This window comes from Micrasema longulum, unplaced genomic scaffold (genome assembly GCF_059751315.1).
Source record: "Micrasema longulum isolate JH-2025_06_02 unplaced genomic scaffold, ASM5975131v1 h1tg000900l, whole genome shotgun sequence".
Lineage (NCBI taxonomy): Eukaryota > Metazoa > Arthropoda > Insecta > Trichoptera > Brachycentridae > Micrasema > Micrasema longulum.
In genome coordinates this window covers 539,920-554,777 of record NW_028278091.1, presented here as the reverse complement: position 1 = coordinate 554,777, position 14,858 = coordinate 539,920, and the positions used below count along the sequence as shown (strand labels likewise).

General features: G+C 31.6%; 1 protein-coding gene across 1 annotated transcript; it reads left to right on the top strand.

Moving 5' to 3' along the window:
• The first annotated feature begins 2,619 nt into the window (after nucleotides 1-2,619).
• On the top strand, nucleotides 2,620-13,360 carry LOC148278271 (PI-PLC X domain-containing protein 3). The gene is made up of 6 exons (XM_088231653.1): nucleotides 2,620-2,999; nucleotides 5,255-5,417; nucleotides 6,851-6,980; nucleotides 7,063-7,221; nucleotides 10,496-10,692; nucleotides 12,574-13,360. The coding sequence occupies exons 1-6, from the start codon at nucleotides 2,909-2,911 to the stop codon at nucleotides 12,782-12,784; spliced, it is 951 nt and encodes a 316-aa protein (XP_088087779.1). The 5' UTR covers nucleotides 2,620-2,908; the 3' UTR covers nucleotides 12,785-13,360.
• Nucleotides 13,361-14,858: the final 1,498 nt, after the last annotated feature.

Genomic DNA, 14,858 nt, shown 5'->3' with positions numbered 1-14,858 from the left:
GAAAACCCATAAATTGTGCACAAAGAAATAAGTAAATTATAAACAAAATTAAGCAAAAACTTATGTGCAATATTATTAACTACAGTGACAGTTGAAGAGAAACCTTTAGTGCTCAACGAGTCTAAACATATCAATATATATATATAAATTCATTTCGACGGCTTACGCCTTTGATAAAGTATAAAATAATATTGAAAAACAATTATAATAAAACAAAACACCTGAACACAGTATAAAACAAGATAAAATCAGTAGAAAATAATGAAATAATAACGAAAAATTAAATAAGAAACTATAACATAGGTATTCAGCAAATTAATAATAAATAAAGGGTTTCAATAAAAAAATAACAGAGGCGATGTATCATAGCATAAGCAATAAAACGAGTATAACACTTAGTACATTTTTTTAATTTAGAAAATAAGTGATTAAAAAGTAATGATTTTAATTGATATAAAGATTAATTAAATAAGTCTAAGTTTCCATGTTTGTTTGCTAACATGTGGAACCGTGGAATAGGTGAGTATTTGGCCTAGTTTGAACTATGCCAATCAACAGCAAAAAAAGTACTTTGTCCTCGTCCCACACTGTCTCACATAAAAATTAACACAATTTAAAAGTTCGGGACTGGCAAGAACATTATTTGAAAACTTGAAAAGCAGCACTAAATCTGAAATTTCCCTTCTATCACTAATGCATATGAATTTAAACTGCTTCATTAAACATTTATAGTTAAGCTCTTCAATTGGAATGTTTAATTTGAAATTTATAAATCTTTAAAACTCGTGTTGGACCTTATCCATACTGTTTATTTAGGTAACATAATGAGGAAACCAAACTGAGGACCCATATTCTAACTGGCTTGTTACTAGGGTCATGTATAATATTTTTAATGCATCAACAGACTTAAACTCTCTTGTAGTTCTGATAACAAAGCCTTAGGTTTTTGTGGCTTTATTTAGCATCCATATTGCTGTGTCTTCGTTTTATTTGTTGCGGTATCCTCACATGTAGTATAAAGAACTATTCTGTCGTGAATATCATGTCCATTGGTCCCATTTTATCTTTAGTGTTATTAGACTAATGAAAAAAGAATATTTAAAAAATCTTTAAAGTTTAATAAAGAAAAAAGAGAAATTAGAAACAATATTAAAAAATAAAATTTAAAATACTGTTATTACTCTTAAATCGATTTTACGTGAAACGTACACTTTTATAACATAATAAAATATCATAGGGCATAATAAAATACCATTATTCCACTAAATACCAACAAATGAATTGAATACATAAAAATAATCTACTCTGTTGATAATTTATAGAAAATAAGAAAAGAAGAAATTACTTTTTTTTAATTTACAGCTCGATCGTTGCGAATTCCTGAATCTTATTAAGTTTTAAACACAAAATCGAGGTACTAGAAGTAAAACACGGTGGTTTGCAACTATATCGTTAATACTAACTATGAAATACATTTCGGTGGAATTATCAACAACGTTATCCGCATAAAGCAAACACAATAGCAGCTTATTTAGAATATTTTTGTCAGGTAGTCCATCACTACGGCGAAGATTAGGGAACTCAATGTTAAAGCCTGATGAACTCCAACATTTATATTGAAATGTTCACTATAGCCTGAAGGACTTCTGACCCTGGTGATGCTGTCTGCTTAGATTTTTTTGAGCAGGTCAATTGACTGTTCCTGGATATTCTGCCCCCTTGATGCGTGCCATATCAATTTGCGTGGGTTTCTGTGAGATACCTTCTCGAGATGGATAAACAGCATGTGCATATTCCTTTTATTCATATATATTTTTTTTAATAAACTTTCTACAGTTTGTATCGTGTCTGTTGTTGATTTTTAGCTCTGAAACCAAACTGATTCAGTGTCAATTTAATCGAATTGTGTACTCATGTGTTTATTATCCTATCCCATGTCTTAAATAGGTAAGCCGTAAGTTTTTTGCTCAGTAGTTCTAATATTGGCTGACGTCTCCTTTATTTTTTTTAGAAGAGAATCAATGTACTAAAACGCCAATAAGTAAGGGATACTGTTCAAAACATAGTTAAATCGTTCCGTGAGCCAGTTGATTCCGATGGGTCCAAGTTTCTTGGCGTACCTATCTGTGAAAATAAAAAAATACTCAACAAGAAATTTGTGTTGATTTTTTACATTCGATATTTTATTTTATTTTATTATGTTCATTACGACAATTTTTTGTTAACGGAATAAATAAATAAATAAAAATAAATTTCAAGAAAGCCTCCTTTCAAAATTTATGAAGAGGTTTTATTTTATTTTGAAAAATACAGGTGTAAAAATATCATTGAATAGTTATAGTTGTACTGAATTTATTTTTTGGACAAATAATGTGATTTTCGATGCGATACAGATAGTAATGAAAAAGCAACAAATCTTTGTTGAGAAAGGACTAGGCAATTTTTAAATAATCATGACACGATGGTGTTGAATGAACGCAGCCAAACTGTTTTTTTATTATATTATATGGAACATTATATTATTATGGAACATGAATATTGATGTGTCCTCATATCCTCTAGCAACACCATGCAACGAACGTTTTCTGTCTGAATTTTGACTTTTTGACAATTGACATTATTGACAATCAATAAACGAAACGGCGAGTAGTTTAAAGGTTATATTATAGAGAAGTTCGAAATAGTAAACCAATTTCCATTTTCAATATGACATTATTTTAGATTTTTAATTATATTTTTACTGTCTTCCGCCACATTGAAAATTTGGATTCTGAAGTGTTTTAGTCAATTCAATTTTATTTTATGAAGGATTTAAATCAAAATTTTCTTCATGAAACATCCTTTCAGCGAATACGCCTTTCTTTCCCGAAAAATTGTCTAAAATTCTACTATTACCTTATTTAGTAAGATGGCAGATTTAGAGATTAACTTGGAGTATTGGATGACAAACTTATTGGATGACTTAAAAAGACTTCCGATCATTTACCTTGCCATCCCAGGTAAACAATATTTATTTATTTATTTTTAATTTTTCACGCCCATAAGACTTTTATATACATATATATTACATGAGTACATATACAACATAAAATTTAAAAAATAGGGTATGCTGTAAAAGAGAGAAAATGTTGTATAATATATATGAAAAAGTTAGATTGAATTCTGTTTAATAGGGAACGTGCTTTTTTTTTAATTTACAAGGCTCATGTTAAAGACATCGATGTTATTAACATATTTGTTTGAAAGTACATGCATCTGTAGTACTGGCGAATTCGCGCTGTAATTAGTGGATGATTGAGCGCAGTAGAATCGGGTGGCTCGACCAAGTATTCGCATACTAATAAAATTTATGAGTTGACAACAATTTATTGAACATTGGTGTTGATATTTTGAATAAAAAGCAACTCATTTAATTTTCGCCTGTTTTCGAATGTTTTTATATTTAAATAAACATTTAAGTATTTGTAATTTATATATTCAATCCGTATATCGCTAACCCAAAGCAACAGTGAGGAACAAATTCTGAGGTAAGCGGACTTGGAGGTGTGTAAAGGCTCTGACTGAATTAAATTATTTGAAGTAGATTATGAATACTATATTTTCACATAAGTTAACTACCTAACTTCAATATTTTATTATTTGAAAACATAAATTTACCAACATATCTGCACGTGCATCTCAAAATCGGAAATTTCAGGACTATCTCACTGTTGCTTTGGGCTAGCAATATTTAGTTTAAATTGATAAAATGCAAAAAACTATGGTGAACTCTTTCGATGTCTGTAACATGAACTTTGTAATATGGTGACCATATAACCAATTTATATTCGAGCTGACTTCACACTAGTGCCATATTCCAATGTTTTCATTATTTTTATAGACTTGAAATCCCATATTGTCCGCGGCAAAAAACCCAAGGTTCTCACGCTCTTATTTGTTATGTTTTGGATGTATAACTCGGTTTTCCTAATGTTTTTATTTTATGGAATAAATTGGAAGCATGCAAATGAATCGTAATTTTAATGGACCTGTTTCCATATCGGACTGCGAGAACTACAGGAGTGTAACTGCAAATATCATTATTTTGAGTAATTTGAGATCGAATATTTGGAATAATTCTAATGGATCAGTTTCTATATTGGACTGCGAAAACTACAGGGGCATAACTGCAAATATCATTATTTTGAGTAATTTGAAATTGAATATTTGGAATAATTCTAATGGACCAGCTTCCATATCGGACTGCGAGAACTACAGGGGCGTAACTGCAAATATAATTATTTTGAATAATTTGAGATTGAATATTTAGAATTTTTCCAATGGACCAGTTTCCATATCGGACTGTGAGAACTGCAGGCCGTTACAGCAAATATAATTATTTTGTGTAATTTGAGATTGAATATTTGGAAATCGACCACAATTTGAATATTTACTATCGATAACTGAAACTTGTATCATGAAAATATTTTATTTTCAATGAATAACAAAAAAATAATAATTGGATGGTTATGTCATTTTAGTAATATTTGAAGTATGTATATTCCTGAAATTATTTGATGTGTATGAATATAATGCCAAAAACTTAATAAAATGCCTAAATAAGAGTAACCAACAATGCAATGGTAATGGTAAACCCCAGTGAGGTCACATTATATTTATTATTGTTTAAAATGTAAAAAAAAAAAAAAAAAACAATTGACTAACACCTTACGGGTGTGTAAAATGATGCCAACTTAGAAATCACAGAGCCACAACTGTAAATGTGGTGGTTTAGCTCAGAAAATTTTGTTACACTGACAAAATGTTTTTGCATCAAAAAGTCTGGATAATGCCGTGTAGTTCTTAATTTATTTTTCAGATATTAAATTTCCACATGGACACAGCTCTATAGGAGACTATTGGTTCCAATAATTCAAGCAATTATTTTTTTCTCTATACAAATGCATTCATAAGTCATTTTTGGATTTTTTGTAGATATGGCCCTTTAGTTCTCGCAGTGCGATATACTATTACAATAAATAGTGCTATTCATTTCGTTTTCTTCATGTGAACTTTCGCCTTATAATACATTACTTTTGTAAAAAATTTGTAACTTATTAAACATGTTAAATAAAATAAAATATAAAATAATTGAGTATGCTAAAGAAAAGTGATTAGTTACAGTTTGAGAGTACAAAATGTTGGTGGTATTGGTGAAAACTAATTCTTTAGTTAAAATATCATATTTATCAAAATACTGTGTAATAATTTGCAGGAAGCCATGACTCGATGACATTCGGAATAACCAACAAGAGTGGCATTGCTCCCGATGTTCCTCCCGTAGTGCGTTATCTGTGGCCAACATTTAAATCTGTTGTTGTGCGTTGGACAAGAACACAACAGTATGACCTGTTATTACAACTTCTCGCTGGAATAAGGTAGATCCACTTTTTCGCCTTGGTATTTTTATTAGAATATTAGTGTGCCATGCAGAAACATCTATAGATTATACTTTTTATATATAAAAATAAATATCGCAGGTATTCATTAAAATAGTAAATAGATATTGTCAGTAGAAGTAAACAGATAGAGCACCTGATCGGCAAACAAAAGGGTGTTGGCAAACCACTACAATTTAGGTATCAACAGTGAATTGTTGTAAAACTTATACAGTGTAAATGCGGCTCGACTGTGGAATCAACTCATCTCCAATCCACTATCAAAGACGTTTCCACAGTATCTGTCTATGTTTAAATCATGCCTGAAGAAACATCTATCTCTTCCTTGATACCCCCTTTTCTCTCTTTATTTGTTATTAATTTGTATCGATAATCATTAATTTATATACACACACTGCTAGTTCTTTAAAAAAAAAACTATTTTGTTTTATTATTTTATTTTTTCTCACATAAATTTTGAAACTTAAATTTTAGAAATAACTTCTTTTATGTTATTGGTTGGTTGGAAGAAATTGCCATTTGACAATAAGCATGCTAATGTACAAATATGTATACACAATAAGTTAAATAAATATAATAAATAAAACAACAATATTTATTTGTGTCAGTGTTACTAAATTTTATTAACATATTACAACAGAGATGAAGAACATTTCAGAAAAGGTAATATAGAAGTCTAGGCATCTACAGGGCTTATGACCTGTCATTGGTTGGTTTAAGTGGTTTAATCGGGTTGTGGTCCCGTGGCTAGTGTCTCGGACTCACAGACCAAAGGTCCGTGGTTCGAATCCCACTCTACCCCAACTTGATTCCATTTTCTAATAGTGAGTTATTTACAACTCGTTGAAAATGGCCCTAAAAATTAAATATTTGGGTAAATCATAAGAACGCAAATATTTCTTTTTTATTAAAAAAAAAAAAAGTGGCCACTTTACACACTGTGTAACATTCACCATTCTGCCCATATTTGAACATCCATATTCCTTCAATTCTTTCATCTGTTGATGTTTGTGAAGTTAAAGAGCTGAAACCTTTATTTATGCGGGTGAGATTCGTGTGATTGAATTATTTAACCTACATACTAGGCAGCGCCTGAAATTTTTTTTTTTTCATTTTATATACTTCTTCATGGACCAGGTGAATTTATCAACAATATAATGATAAATTAATTCAGTTAACATGGACTTGACACTACATTTACATTTTCTTTTATATGATGGGAATTTTATTGAAAATTTTGGTTTAAGTAATTTTTTTAATACTTACTGGGGTAAGTTAATAATAATAAGGCAATAAGATAAAGAGCTAAAATATTGAACAGTTTTCAGTCGTAACCTTAACTAATTGTCTTGGCCTTTATACTTTACAAACTGATGTATTTTCCCAATTGGCATGAATTGTTAACTTTACAGATATTTTGACTTAAGATTCGCTACAAAATCAGACACAAACGACTTGTTTTTCACTCATGGTCTTTATGCTGGAGAAGTTACAGAACAATTCAATATAATGAAGAATTTTCTAGATTCTCACCCTGAAGAGGTATACGCATACTAATCACTAATCACTAATCACATACTCACATCCAACTACCAATGATAATACCATTGCTAATTACATACAGGTTATTATTCTCGACTGTCAACATTTCTATGGATTCCAAATGGAAAATCACCGGAGGCTAGTCAATATTTTAACAAACACTTTTGGATTGAGAATAAATCCCATTCAAAGGGATTTGGAAAGTGTTTCTCTTCTGTCTCTCATAGAGCAGCATCAACAGGTGTGGACTCCTGATATTCTGTAGCTTCATAACATGAATGTTATTATTTATTGATGCATAAAATGTTTGCACTTTATTATTTTCCAAATGCCTTTTTTTTGGTTATGCATATATATGAATATAACTTTTTTCAGATTAGATTTATTGCAAATGTTTTTGGATTAAATTGTACAATTTTATTTCACTCAGTACCAACAGCTTTATTCACTTTTTGTATGCTTATCCAGCAATAATTTCTTTACACGAACCCCTAAGGGTTCCAATAATTCTATGGAGACCTTACAGATTAAAAATGAAATAAAAGCATGATCATTGTGTAAATGTATTTACTGATAGGAGGCAGTTCTTTAGCGTTTTTACATTGACGTCTATTATAGTCACTCCTTTAAAAACAAAATGTTTTGGCATAAAAAAAAAATATACAGAAATTTCAGCACTGGTGTGAGTTCCATGTCACAAGTTGTGCAAGCAGAAATGGGTGTTCATAAAAAGTTTTTTTGAAACTAGGCTTAAGCCTAGTCTTGAATTTTTAAATTCATTCGAACGAATGAATTCGTAGTGGAGGGTAATAAAAATATCTTCTTAGTGAATCTTATTACGGTCATCTAATTTATTTCAATGGTCCACAACTCGATTGGTCAAGAAATGCATCCTGGGGGCGAAGCCATATATTCACTATGATAGTATGGTTGAAAATAAATTCTCCTGAGCGATTGCAAATATACATTATCAATCTTTTTTCTTTGAGTTTTGAGGCAAAAATATCGATAGCTATCAGGGGCACCCGTACCACATGGTACGCTTATCTACGCACTGGAAATGTTAAAAGTCATGTTTAAGCAAGTATTTTTTGCATTGATTGCGATTTGTTTGTATTTAAAATTATTTTTAGGCAGCTACTTTTTATCACAGAAGCCTATTTTAAATTTGAAAGTATACCGTCTCGATAGGTACTGATGAAAATAGCATTTTTAATTGCCCCCTGGTGTTGGATATGAAGGAAGCCATGCCTGACTTTAATTCCTTGTCCTTACAAATATTGTTTTTTATGAACATTGGTTTGTCACATTATATTGGTTCATTAGGATTTATGGATTGCATATCACTATTTCTCAATAATGTGCAATTAGATAACGTGGACTATAAATATTGAGTCTAACGAGTTTTTAGTATGAACATATTACAACAGAAATGGAGAACAACCAGAGATGGAGGACATTTTCAGGGCTTATGACCTGTCATTGGCTGGTTTATGTTGCTTTTAAGCTGGTTTTCAGGTGTTTCTTGGTAGGCGAAATAATTCAGCCAGATAAACCTGCATCAATAAAGATTTCATCTCTTTAACTTTACAAAAATCAGCAGTGAAACACTCTCCACATACCCGGAAACCGTTTAAAAGACCTTTAGTCTTCTATCTATAAGTCTATCGGTTTCCCGCATGCTAAAAACCTTTTCTTTGTTAATAAGCTAGTTACTCTTTAAAAATGACAATTTTGTAAACCACCATTTTAATTGAATTTAACTCTACAGCTCTCACTGCCGCTTTCAGTGTGGGTTTGGTAAATTATATAGAGGGTTTATGTTGGATATTGTCATTCTTCCTCATGACGACATTGCAAACACCAATAGTAGCTAAAGCTGTGTTTACTTATATTAAATTCAATTATATAAATCTATTTCCACTATAGTATTTTTGTAAATTGAATAACATTAATTTAGATTATTATTTTCATTTTTTTGAAATATTGCTTAACTCCAACCCTTGGTGGGTACTTAAACCAGCCAATGACATGTCACAAGTAGACGTGGGTGAGACCCTGTCACCGAGAGGATACGTATCACTTAATCTGCATCACCAAAGTGACCGTATCTTTTAAGTAGTTCAATTGAACGAATGTATCTTTTGCACATTCGGCTCATATGGGTCATCATATCTCCCCATCTTTCGCATCATCATATCATTTGTGTCTTCATATCTTTCGTGTCTTTCATGTCTCTAGTTCGTTTCGCTCTTTTGTTTGCTTGAGCGGAATGCGTACGAGCGGTGAATGAAACAATAAGCAATTCTAAACCTTTGGCTGGTTTGTCAGCATGATTTTCTTTATAGATTTTATAATATTATTTTTTAGATATTATAATATCACATACCTATAGAAAACAGATAAATTATTTTATTTTCAAGAAGAACGTTAATACTATAAGGCATTTTTATGGAAGAAATTAACAAAGATATTATATTTCATGCAAGTTTTTTTTTGTTTTTTTTTACTTTTACACTTAACTTTTTACTATTTTTTAAATAATAAATATTTTAAACCCCCTTATCGGGTTAGCTTTTTTTTAAAAGTAGGTTTTTATATTTATAAAGCGTGCAGTTATACAATATATTATAAAATGAAAGGCCTCTAGCACAAAATGGATAACTGACCTAATAAATTTTTCCACAATTAGGTTGATATTTTTTACGTTGTTTTATTTGTAATTATTCTTTAATTTTATATCTTCTAGTTGGATTGTTATTCTGTTATATTTTAATCACTATTTATTTTAAGTAACTTAATATGTTTTATGTTAATTATTATTATGGATACAACCTAAAAAGCCATAATAGGTTAGTGAATATGAATATTTTTTTATGAATTAGTAAATAAATAAATTAATTAAAGTGTTACTTTTAATATTGATATTGAACAGAAAAATATACAATATTCAATAAACTCGGGTGAACAAACTAACCTCTTGTTCACATTTGAGGGCATTAATAAAATATGAATACCTAATGTTTACATCTCAAAGTAAATAATAATTCATAAAATAGCATTTTTATCGTGACATTTCATAAGGAAACAAAGAACGAAGCAGCCAGTATAGACATTTAGGTACCCACTATATAGGTAGATACAGAGTGTATATGTAGGTACCTAATCTACCTACTAAACACAGAGTTCAATGAATGAACGAAACGAGCTAGAGATCCATAAGACACAAAGATATGAAATATCCAAATGACACAAAGAGCCATTTAGTTCGGGGCTCTTTCCGTTCGCGAACTAACTGACTGAGATGAAAGAAACATATCTCTAGTTCAATGTTTCTGACCTTGTCAGTATGACAGGGTCGTTCGCGAACTACACACCTGTAGTCACAAGCCTTGAAAATGCCTACACTTTCACATTTCCTTCTCTGAAGAAGTGTTCTATATCTCTGTTGCATGTGTTATATAGAGTTTGTTTCTCATTACACTGGATTCTCTGACCGAGTCCTGGATTTACAGGTGATAGTGGTGTACCGGAATGAGTCTGTGGCCAGTAGCGGGCGGTTCTGGCGCGGGGGGCAGGTGCCCTCACCGTGGCCTCGCAGTACCAGTGCCACCGCCCTCCTTCACTTCCTTCAGAGCCGCACTCGCTCCCCTGCTGCTGCCTTCGTCACCCAGGCTGTCGTCACTCCCACCCCCTCTTTCGTAGTGCTCAGGTAATTCATTTTTTAGAATGGGACTGTAGGCTCAATGCTTTCACCGCATAATATAATTAACCCATTGTCAAGATATGAAAGGATCGAAGCATTACTAAAAATATGAAGGTTCATCTTGTTAGAACTCTGATTTTCTTTATATTCCCATACAAAGCAGAAGAAACATGGATATTGAGAGAGTCAGAAAGAAAAAAGATTGATGTCTTCAAAATGTGCTGGAGAAGAATGTTCCGGATTCCATGGACGGCGATGCATTCACATATTGTGGATCATAAATAGTATAAAATAGATAAACATAAACATTGGGAATCGACTGTCAAGTATATCGACGGTTCCTACATATACTATCGAATCTATATTTTGCAAGGTTTACAGGAGAGCAAAAACAAAGCTTGATATTTTTTAGGAAGCTATCAGGTACTGTAGGATAGCCAAACATGTGTCTATTAAAATACAATGGCTACATTTTTGGCAATTCTACAGTATCTGATAGCTTCTTTAGCTTTGTTTATTGGGGGAGTAGAATGGAAATATTTATGCGTTTTTGTTTTAATGTTTTATCATGTAAGTTTTCACTATATCCATTATTACTAACAATCTGTTTTATTGTATTGAGTTTTACTAAATTTTAACTTGATAAGAGAGCTTGTGTAGCTTCGAAACTGATCAATATATTTTTTTAAAAGTGGTTAAAAATGAAGTGGTTTTGTTTTAATTATAATAAATAACCACAGAGATACTGCTTCAAATATACATTTTATAAAATAATTTAACTTCTGTACCCAAAAAACTTAAATTATTATGTTACAAGGATAACACTATAACTTAGTTGTAAAAATGACATTTAAACACAAATAAACATACCATAAGATCAAAAATAAACGGGAATTTCTAATTTGAAATGCCCGCGCTGCATCAATCGGTATTTTTTTGTTGTTGAAAGCACTGTTTTTGACAATCTTTCAAAGTTTGACGGTGATTGGATGCTTAGTATTCTGTCAGCATTTGTTTGAGTGAGTCGAAAAATTGCTGTGTGGCGATTTTTACAATGGATAAAAAATTGACACAACGAGCGTGCCTCAAATTTTGTGTTGCTAATGAAATTTCGTGTGCTGAATCATTAAAAATGTTGAATAAAGCCTTTGGAGAGTCGTGTATGTCGAAAACACGGGCATACAAATTGGTATAAGAGGTTTAAAGACATTTGTGAATGCTTAGATGATGATAAACATACTGGGCGTCCAGCAATGTCAAGCACCGAAGAAAACATCGAATTGGCAAAGCAAATCGTGTTAAAGAATCGATGTGTACCAATTCGAGAGCTTGCTGTGTTATTGAGCATCTCATCGTTGAGATGTTTTGGGTATAAAACGCGTCACTGGCCCCCTCGTCCCAAAAACAGTGAAGGAATGTGGAAGGATAATTTGTGGATATTACACCATGATAAAACGCCGTCTCATACAGCGGGGATTGTTTCAAAGTTTTCGGCCAAAAATTCGACTAATCTCATCAGCCAAGAACCGTATTCTCCAGACCAGGCACCGTCTGACTTTTTTCTTTTCCCAAAACTAAAATTTCTGTTAAGAGGAACGCTCTGTAAGACGATTTATGCCGTAGAAGAGAATTCGCTGCGGGAGCTGAAGGCCATACCTTTCCAGGCCTATGAAAAGTGCATGGACAATTGGATTAAGCATTGGCATCAATCTAGCGTCGCAATTGGCGAGTATTTTAAAGGGATAATATTAAAAATTATTGAAAATTCAAATTTTGCATTTTTTTGCCAAATTCCCGTTTATTTTTTATTATAAGGTATATCTAAAATTTGTAGTTACAATCATAATTTTGTTGAATTCACATCAAAATAATTGTTGTATTTCTCAGGTTCCTATCAGACATAAGGCGAAGTTGCGCCATGCAGGTGAAGCGGAGAGTGTTACCGTGGCTGTCCACCTTGTGTGCTGGACAGCCTCCCCTGGGCCCCCCCACCGAGGATTCTCCCAAAATTAACATTGTTATCGCCGACTTTATCGATTTGGATGATAACATTTTCTCTAAAACAATCATCGAACTGAACTATAAACTCGTATTATAAATAGTAAATGTCATAATTTGAAAAATTTATAGATTTTAAGTATTTATTGTGTAGGTGATTAGGTAGGTGTATTGTAGGCATGTGGAGCCTATTATTATAGGAATGACTTTGTGCAGCTGTTGTATTTTGTTTGCCGTTACGTCTTTTACATAATGCAATTACTTGCAATGTAGCTGAAAGATGAGATTGTATGAAATTCATTTCTTCCTTACCTTTTTTAAATTGATTTATTTTTGCACCACAACAGGCCAGGAGGCCCAATTACAGTGGTGAATTACATCACAGAACACCCAGGCTTGAGAAAAATCACATTTATTTTTTTTTGTGTTCTCACCGGGAATCAAACCCGGAACCTTTCGTGTGTGTCAAGCATCTTGACCACTACACCACGGAGGCCGCCTTTCACATCGGAGAATAGCATAGAATAATTTATGAACCTTCAGCATATTTGCGTTTACTTTTTATACCTACATTTGCCAGATGGCAATATGCTTATTAACTTAACCTAACATGCCAGTTATATTCTCTACTGGGGATTACTAACTTATGAACTAGCAGTGGTTTTAAGGCAAAAAATATAGACAGAAAATACAAGTATCTGGTTTATTAAATTACATATTCAACATAAATATATTGATCTTGAAATGATTTGCCTACAATATCGTTTGTTCATATCTATGATTTCAACATGAAATTAGCTTCAACTTGTAACTACTCGCTCAATTGTGGCTAAAACAAAGCATGCAGTTTTAAAAAAATGCATAAAAAAGCTAAGGTACAGTAGGTTTGAATGTTTAATAACCCTATGTTAATGTGTTAGTGACAGATTTTCAAATAAAATATTCCAGTCTGACTACCAACACAAATGAAATTTGTATATTTGTTTTTTTTTATAAAAAGAAATATTTGCATTCCTATGATTTACCCAAATATTTTAATTTTGGAGGCCATTCTCAACGAGTTGTGAATGACTTAATATTAGAAAATGGAAACCGAGTTGTGGAAGACCAGGTGTGAACCTCAGACCTCTGATTCGTGAGTCCGCAACACTAGCCACGGGACTACGACCCGGTATTTGATTCACCGATAGGCACTGACACATCCACATAGGCTTATGTAACATTCTAACACACTGTACATAATCATATTAAATCTTTTTGTTTTAAATTCACATTTTATAAATAAAATTAATATCATCACATCAAGTTTCTTCCGTCATATTTAATACATACTGTCATGTAGCATTTTGAGGTTAATATTAGAATAAAGTTAAATAAACCTACATGCATTCTAAATAATTTCTAAAATTGAGTATGTAAGTATTATTACTATATCTTAACATGAGCCAGGATTTTGGATAGATTATCCACATTTGAAAATTGCAGGCTTACAATAAATTGAGAATTATATTTGAAAATTTTAAACTTGTTCAACATTATGAAATTTTATCAAGAATAATTTAAGATGCCTAAAGCTTCATATGGTCATAGTCAGGAAGTTCAGTACTACAGGAAATTGGATATACAAAATGTTTTCTTACATACGGTAAAAATTAATGCATTAATTTGTACGGCGAAGTTTCTCATGGAAAAAATAAATATTTTTTACATAAAAACCATTGTTTTAATAAAAATGAACTACTTAGAAACATCAAAAGTTCTTGTGAACAATAACCAATCAATTTAAGCGTTGTTACGTGTTCTGATAGATTTACGGTTTCCGGGTAGCCATTTTTTTCAACATTTAGTGTATTTTAACTGCTACAGAGTTCTACTATTAAATGTCAGCACAACTCACCGACAACTCTAGACGTCACAGATGGAGTAATTTCTAAATAATAAAACTTTACAAAATAGCCATGATAATACGATACATAATTATTTTTATTGGCTAATTTGATAGTCTATTAATTAACAAATAAAAAAAAAAACACTGAAATTTTTGATTACTTAAGATTCATTACATAAATTTAAATATGCTTTATTCCTCGACAATAAAAACTATTATTTAAAATTAGATATTACTGATTAGGTAAATAACATAAACATTCAATAAAACGTCATCAATAGGCATT

Excerpts from the sequence above, each read along its gene's own strand:
- LOC148278271 (XM_088231653.1), top strand. The coding sequence starts at position 2,909 with ATGGCAGATTTAGAGATTAACTTGGAGTATTGGATGACAAACTTATTG. Across the intron at positions 5,418-6,850 it reads CAACTTCTCGCTGGAATAAG|ATATTTTGACTTAAGATTCG; the intron begins GTAGATCCACTT and ends TTAACTTTACAG. Across the intron at positions 7,222-10,495 it reads TCATAGAGCAGCATCAACAG|GTGATAGTGGTGTACCGGAA; the intron begins GTGTGGACTCCT and ends CTGGATTTACAG.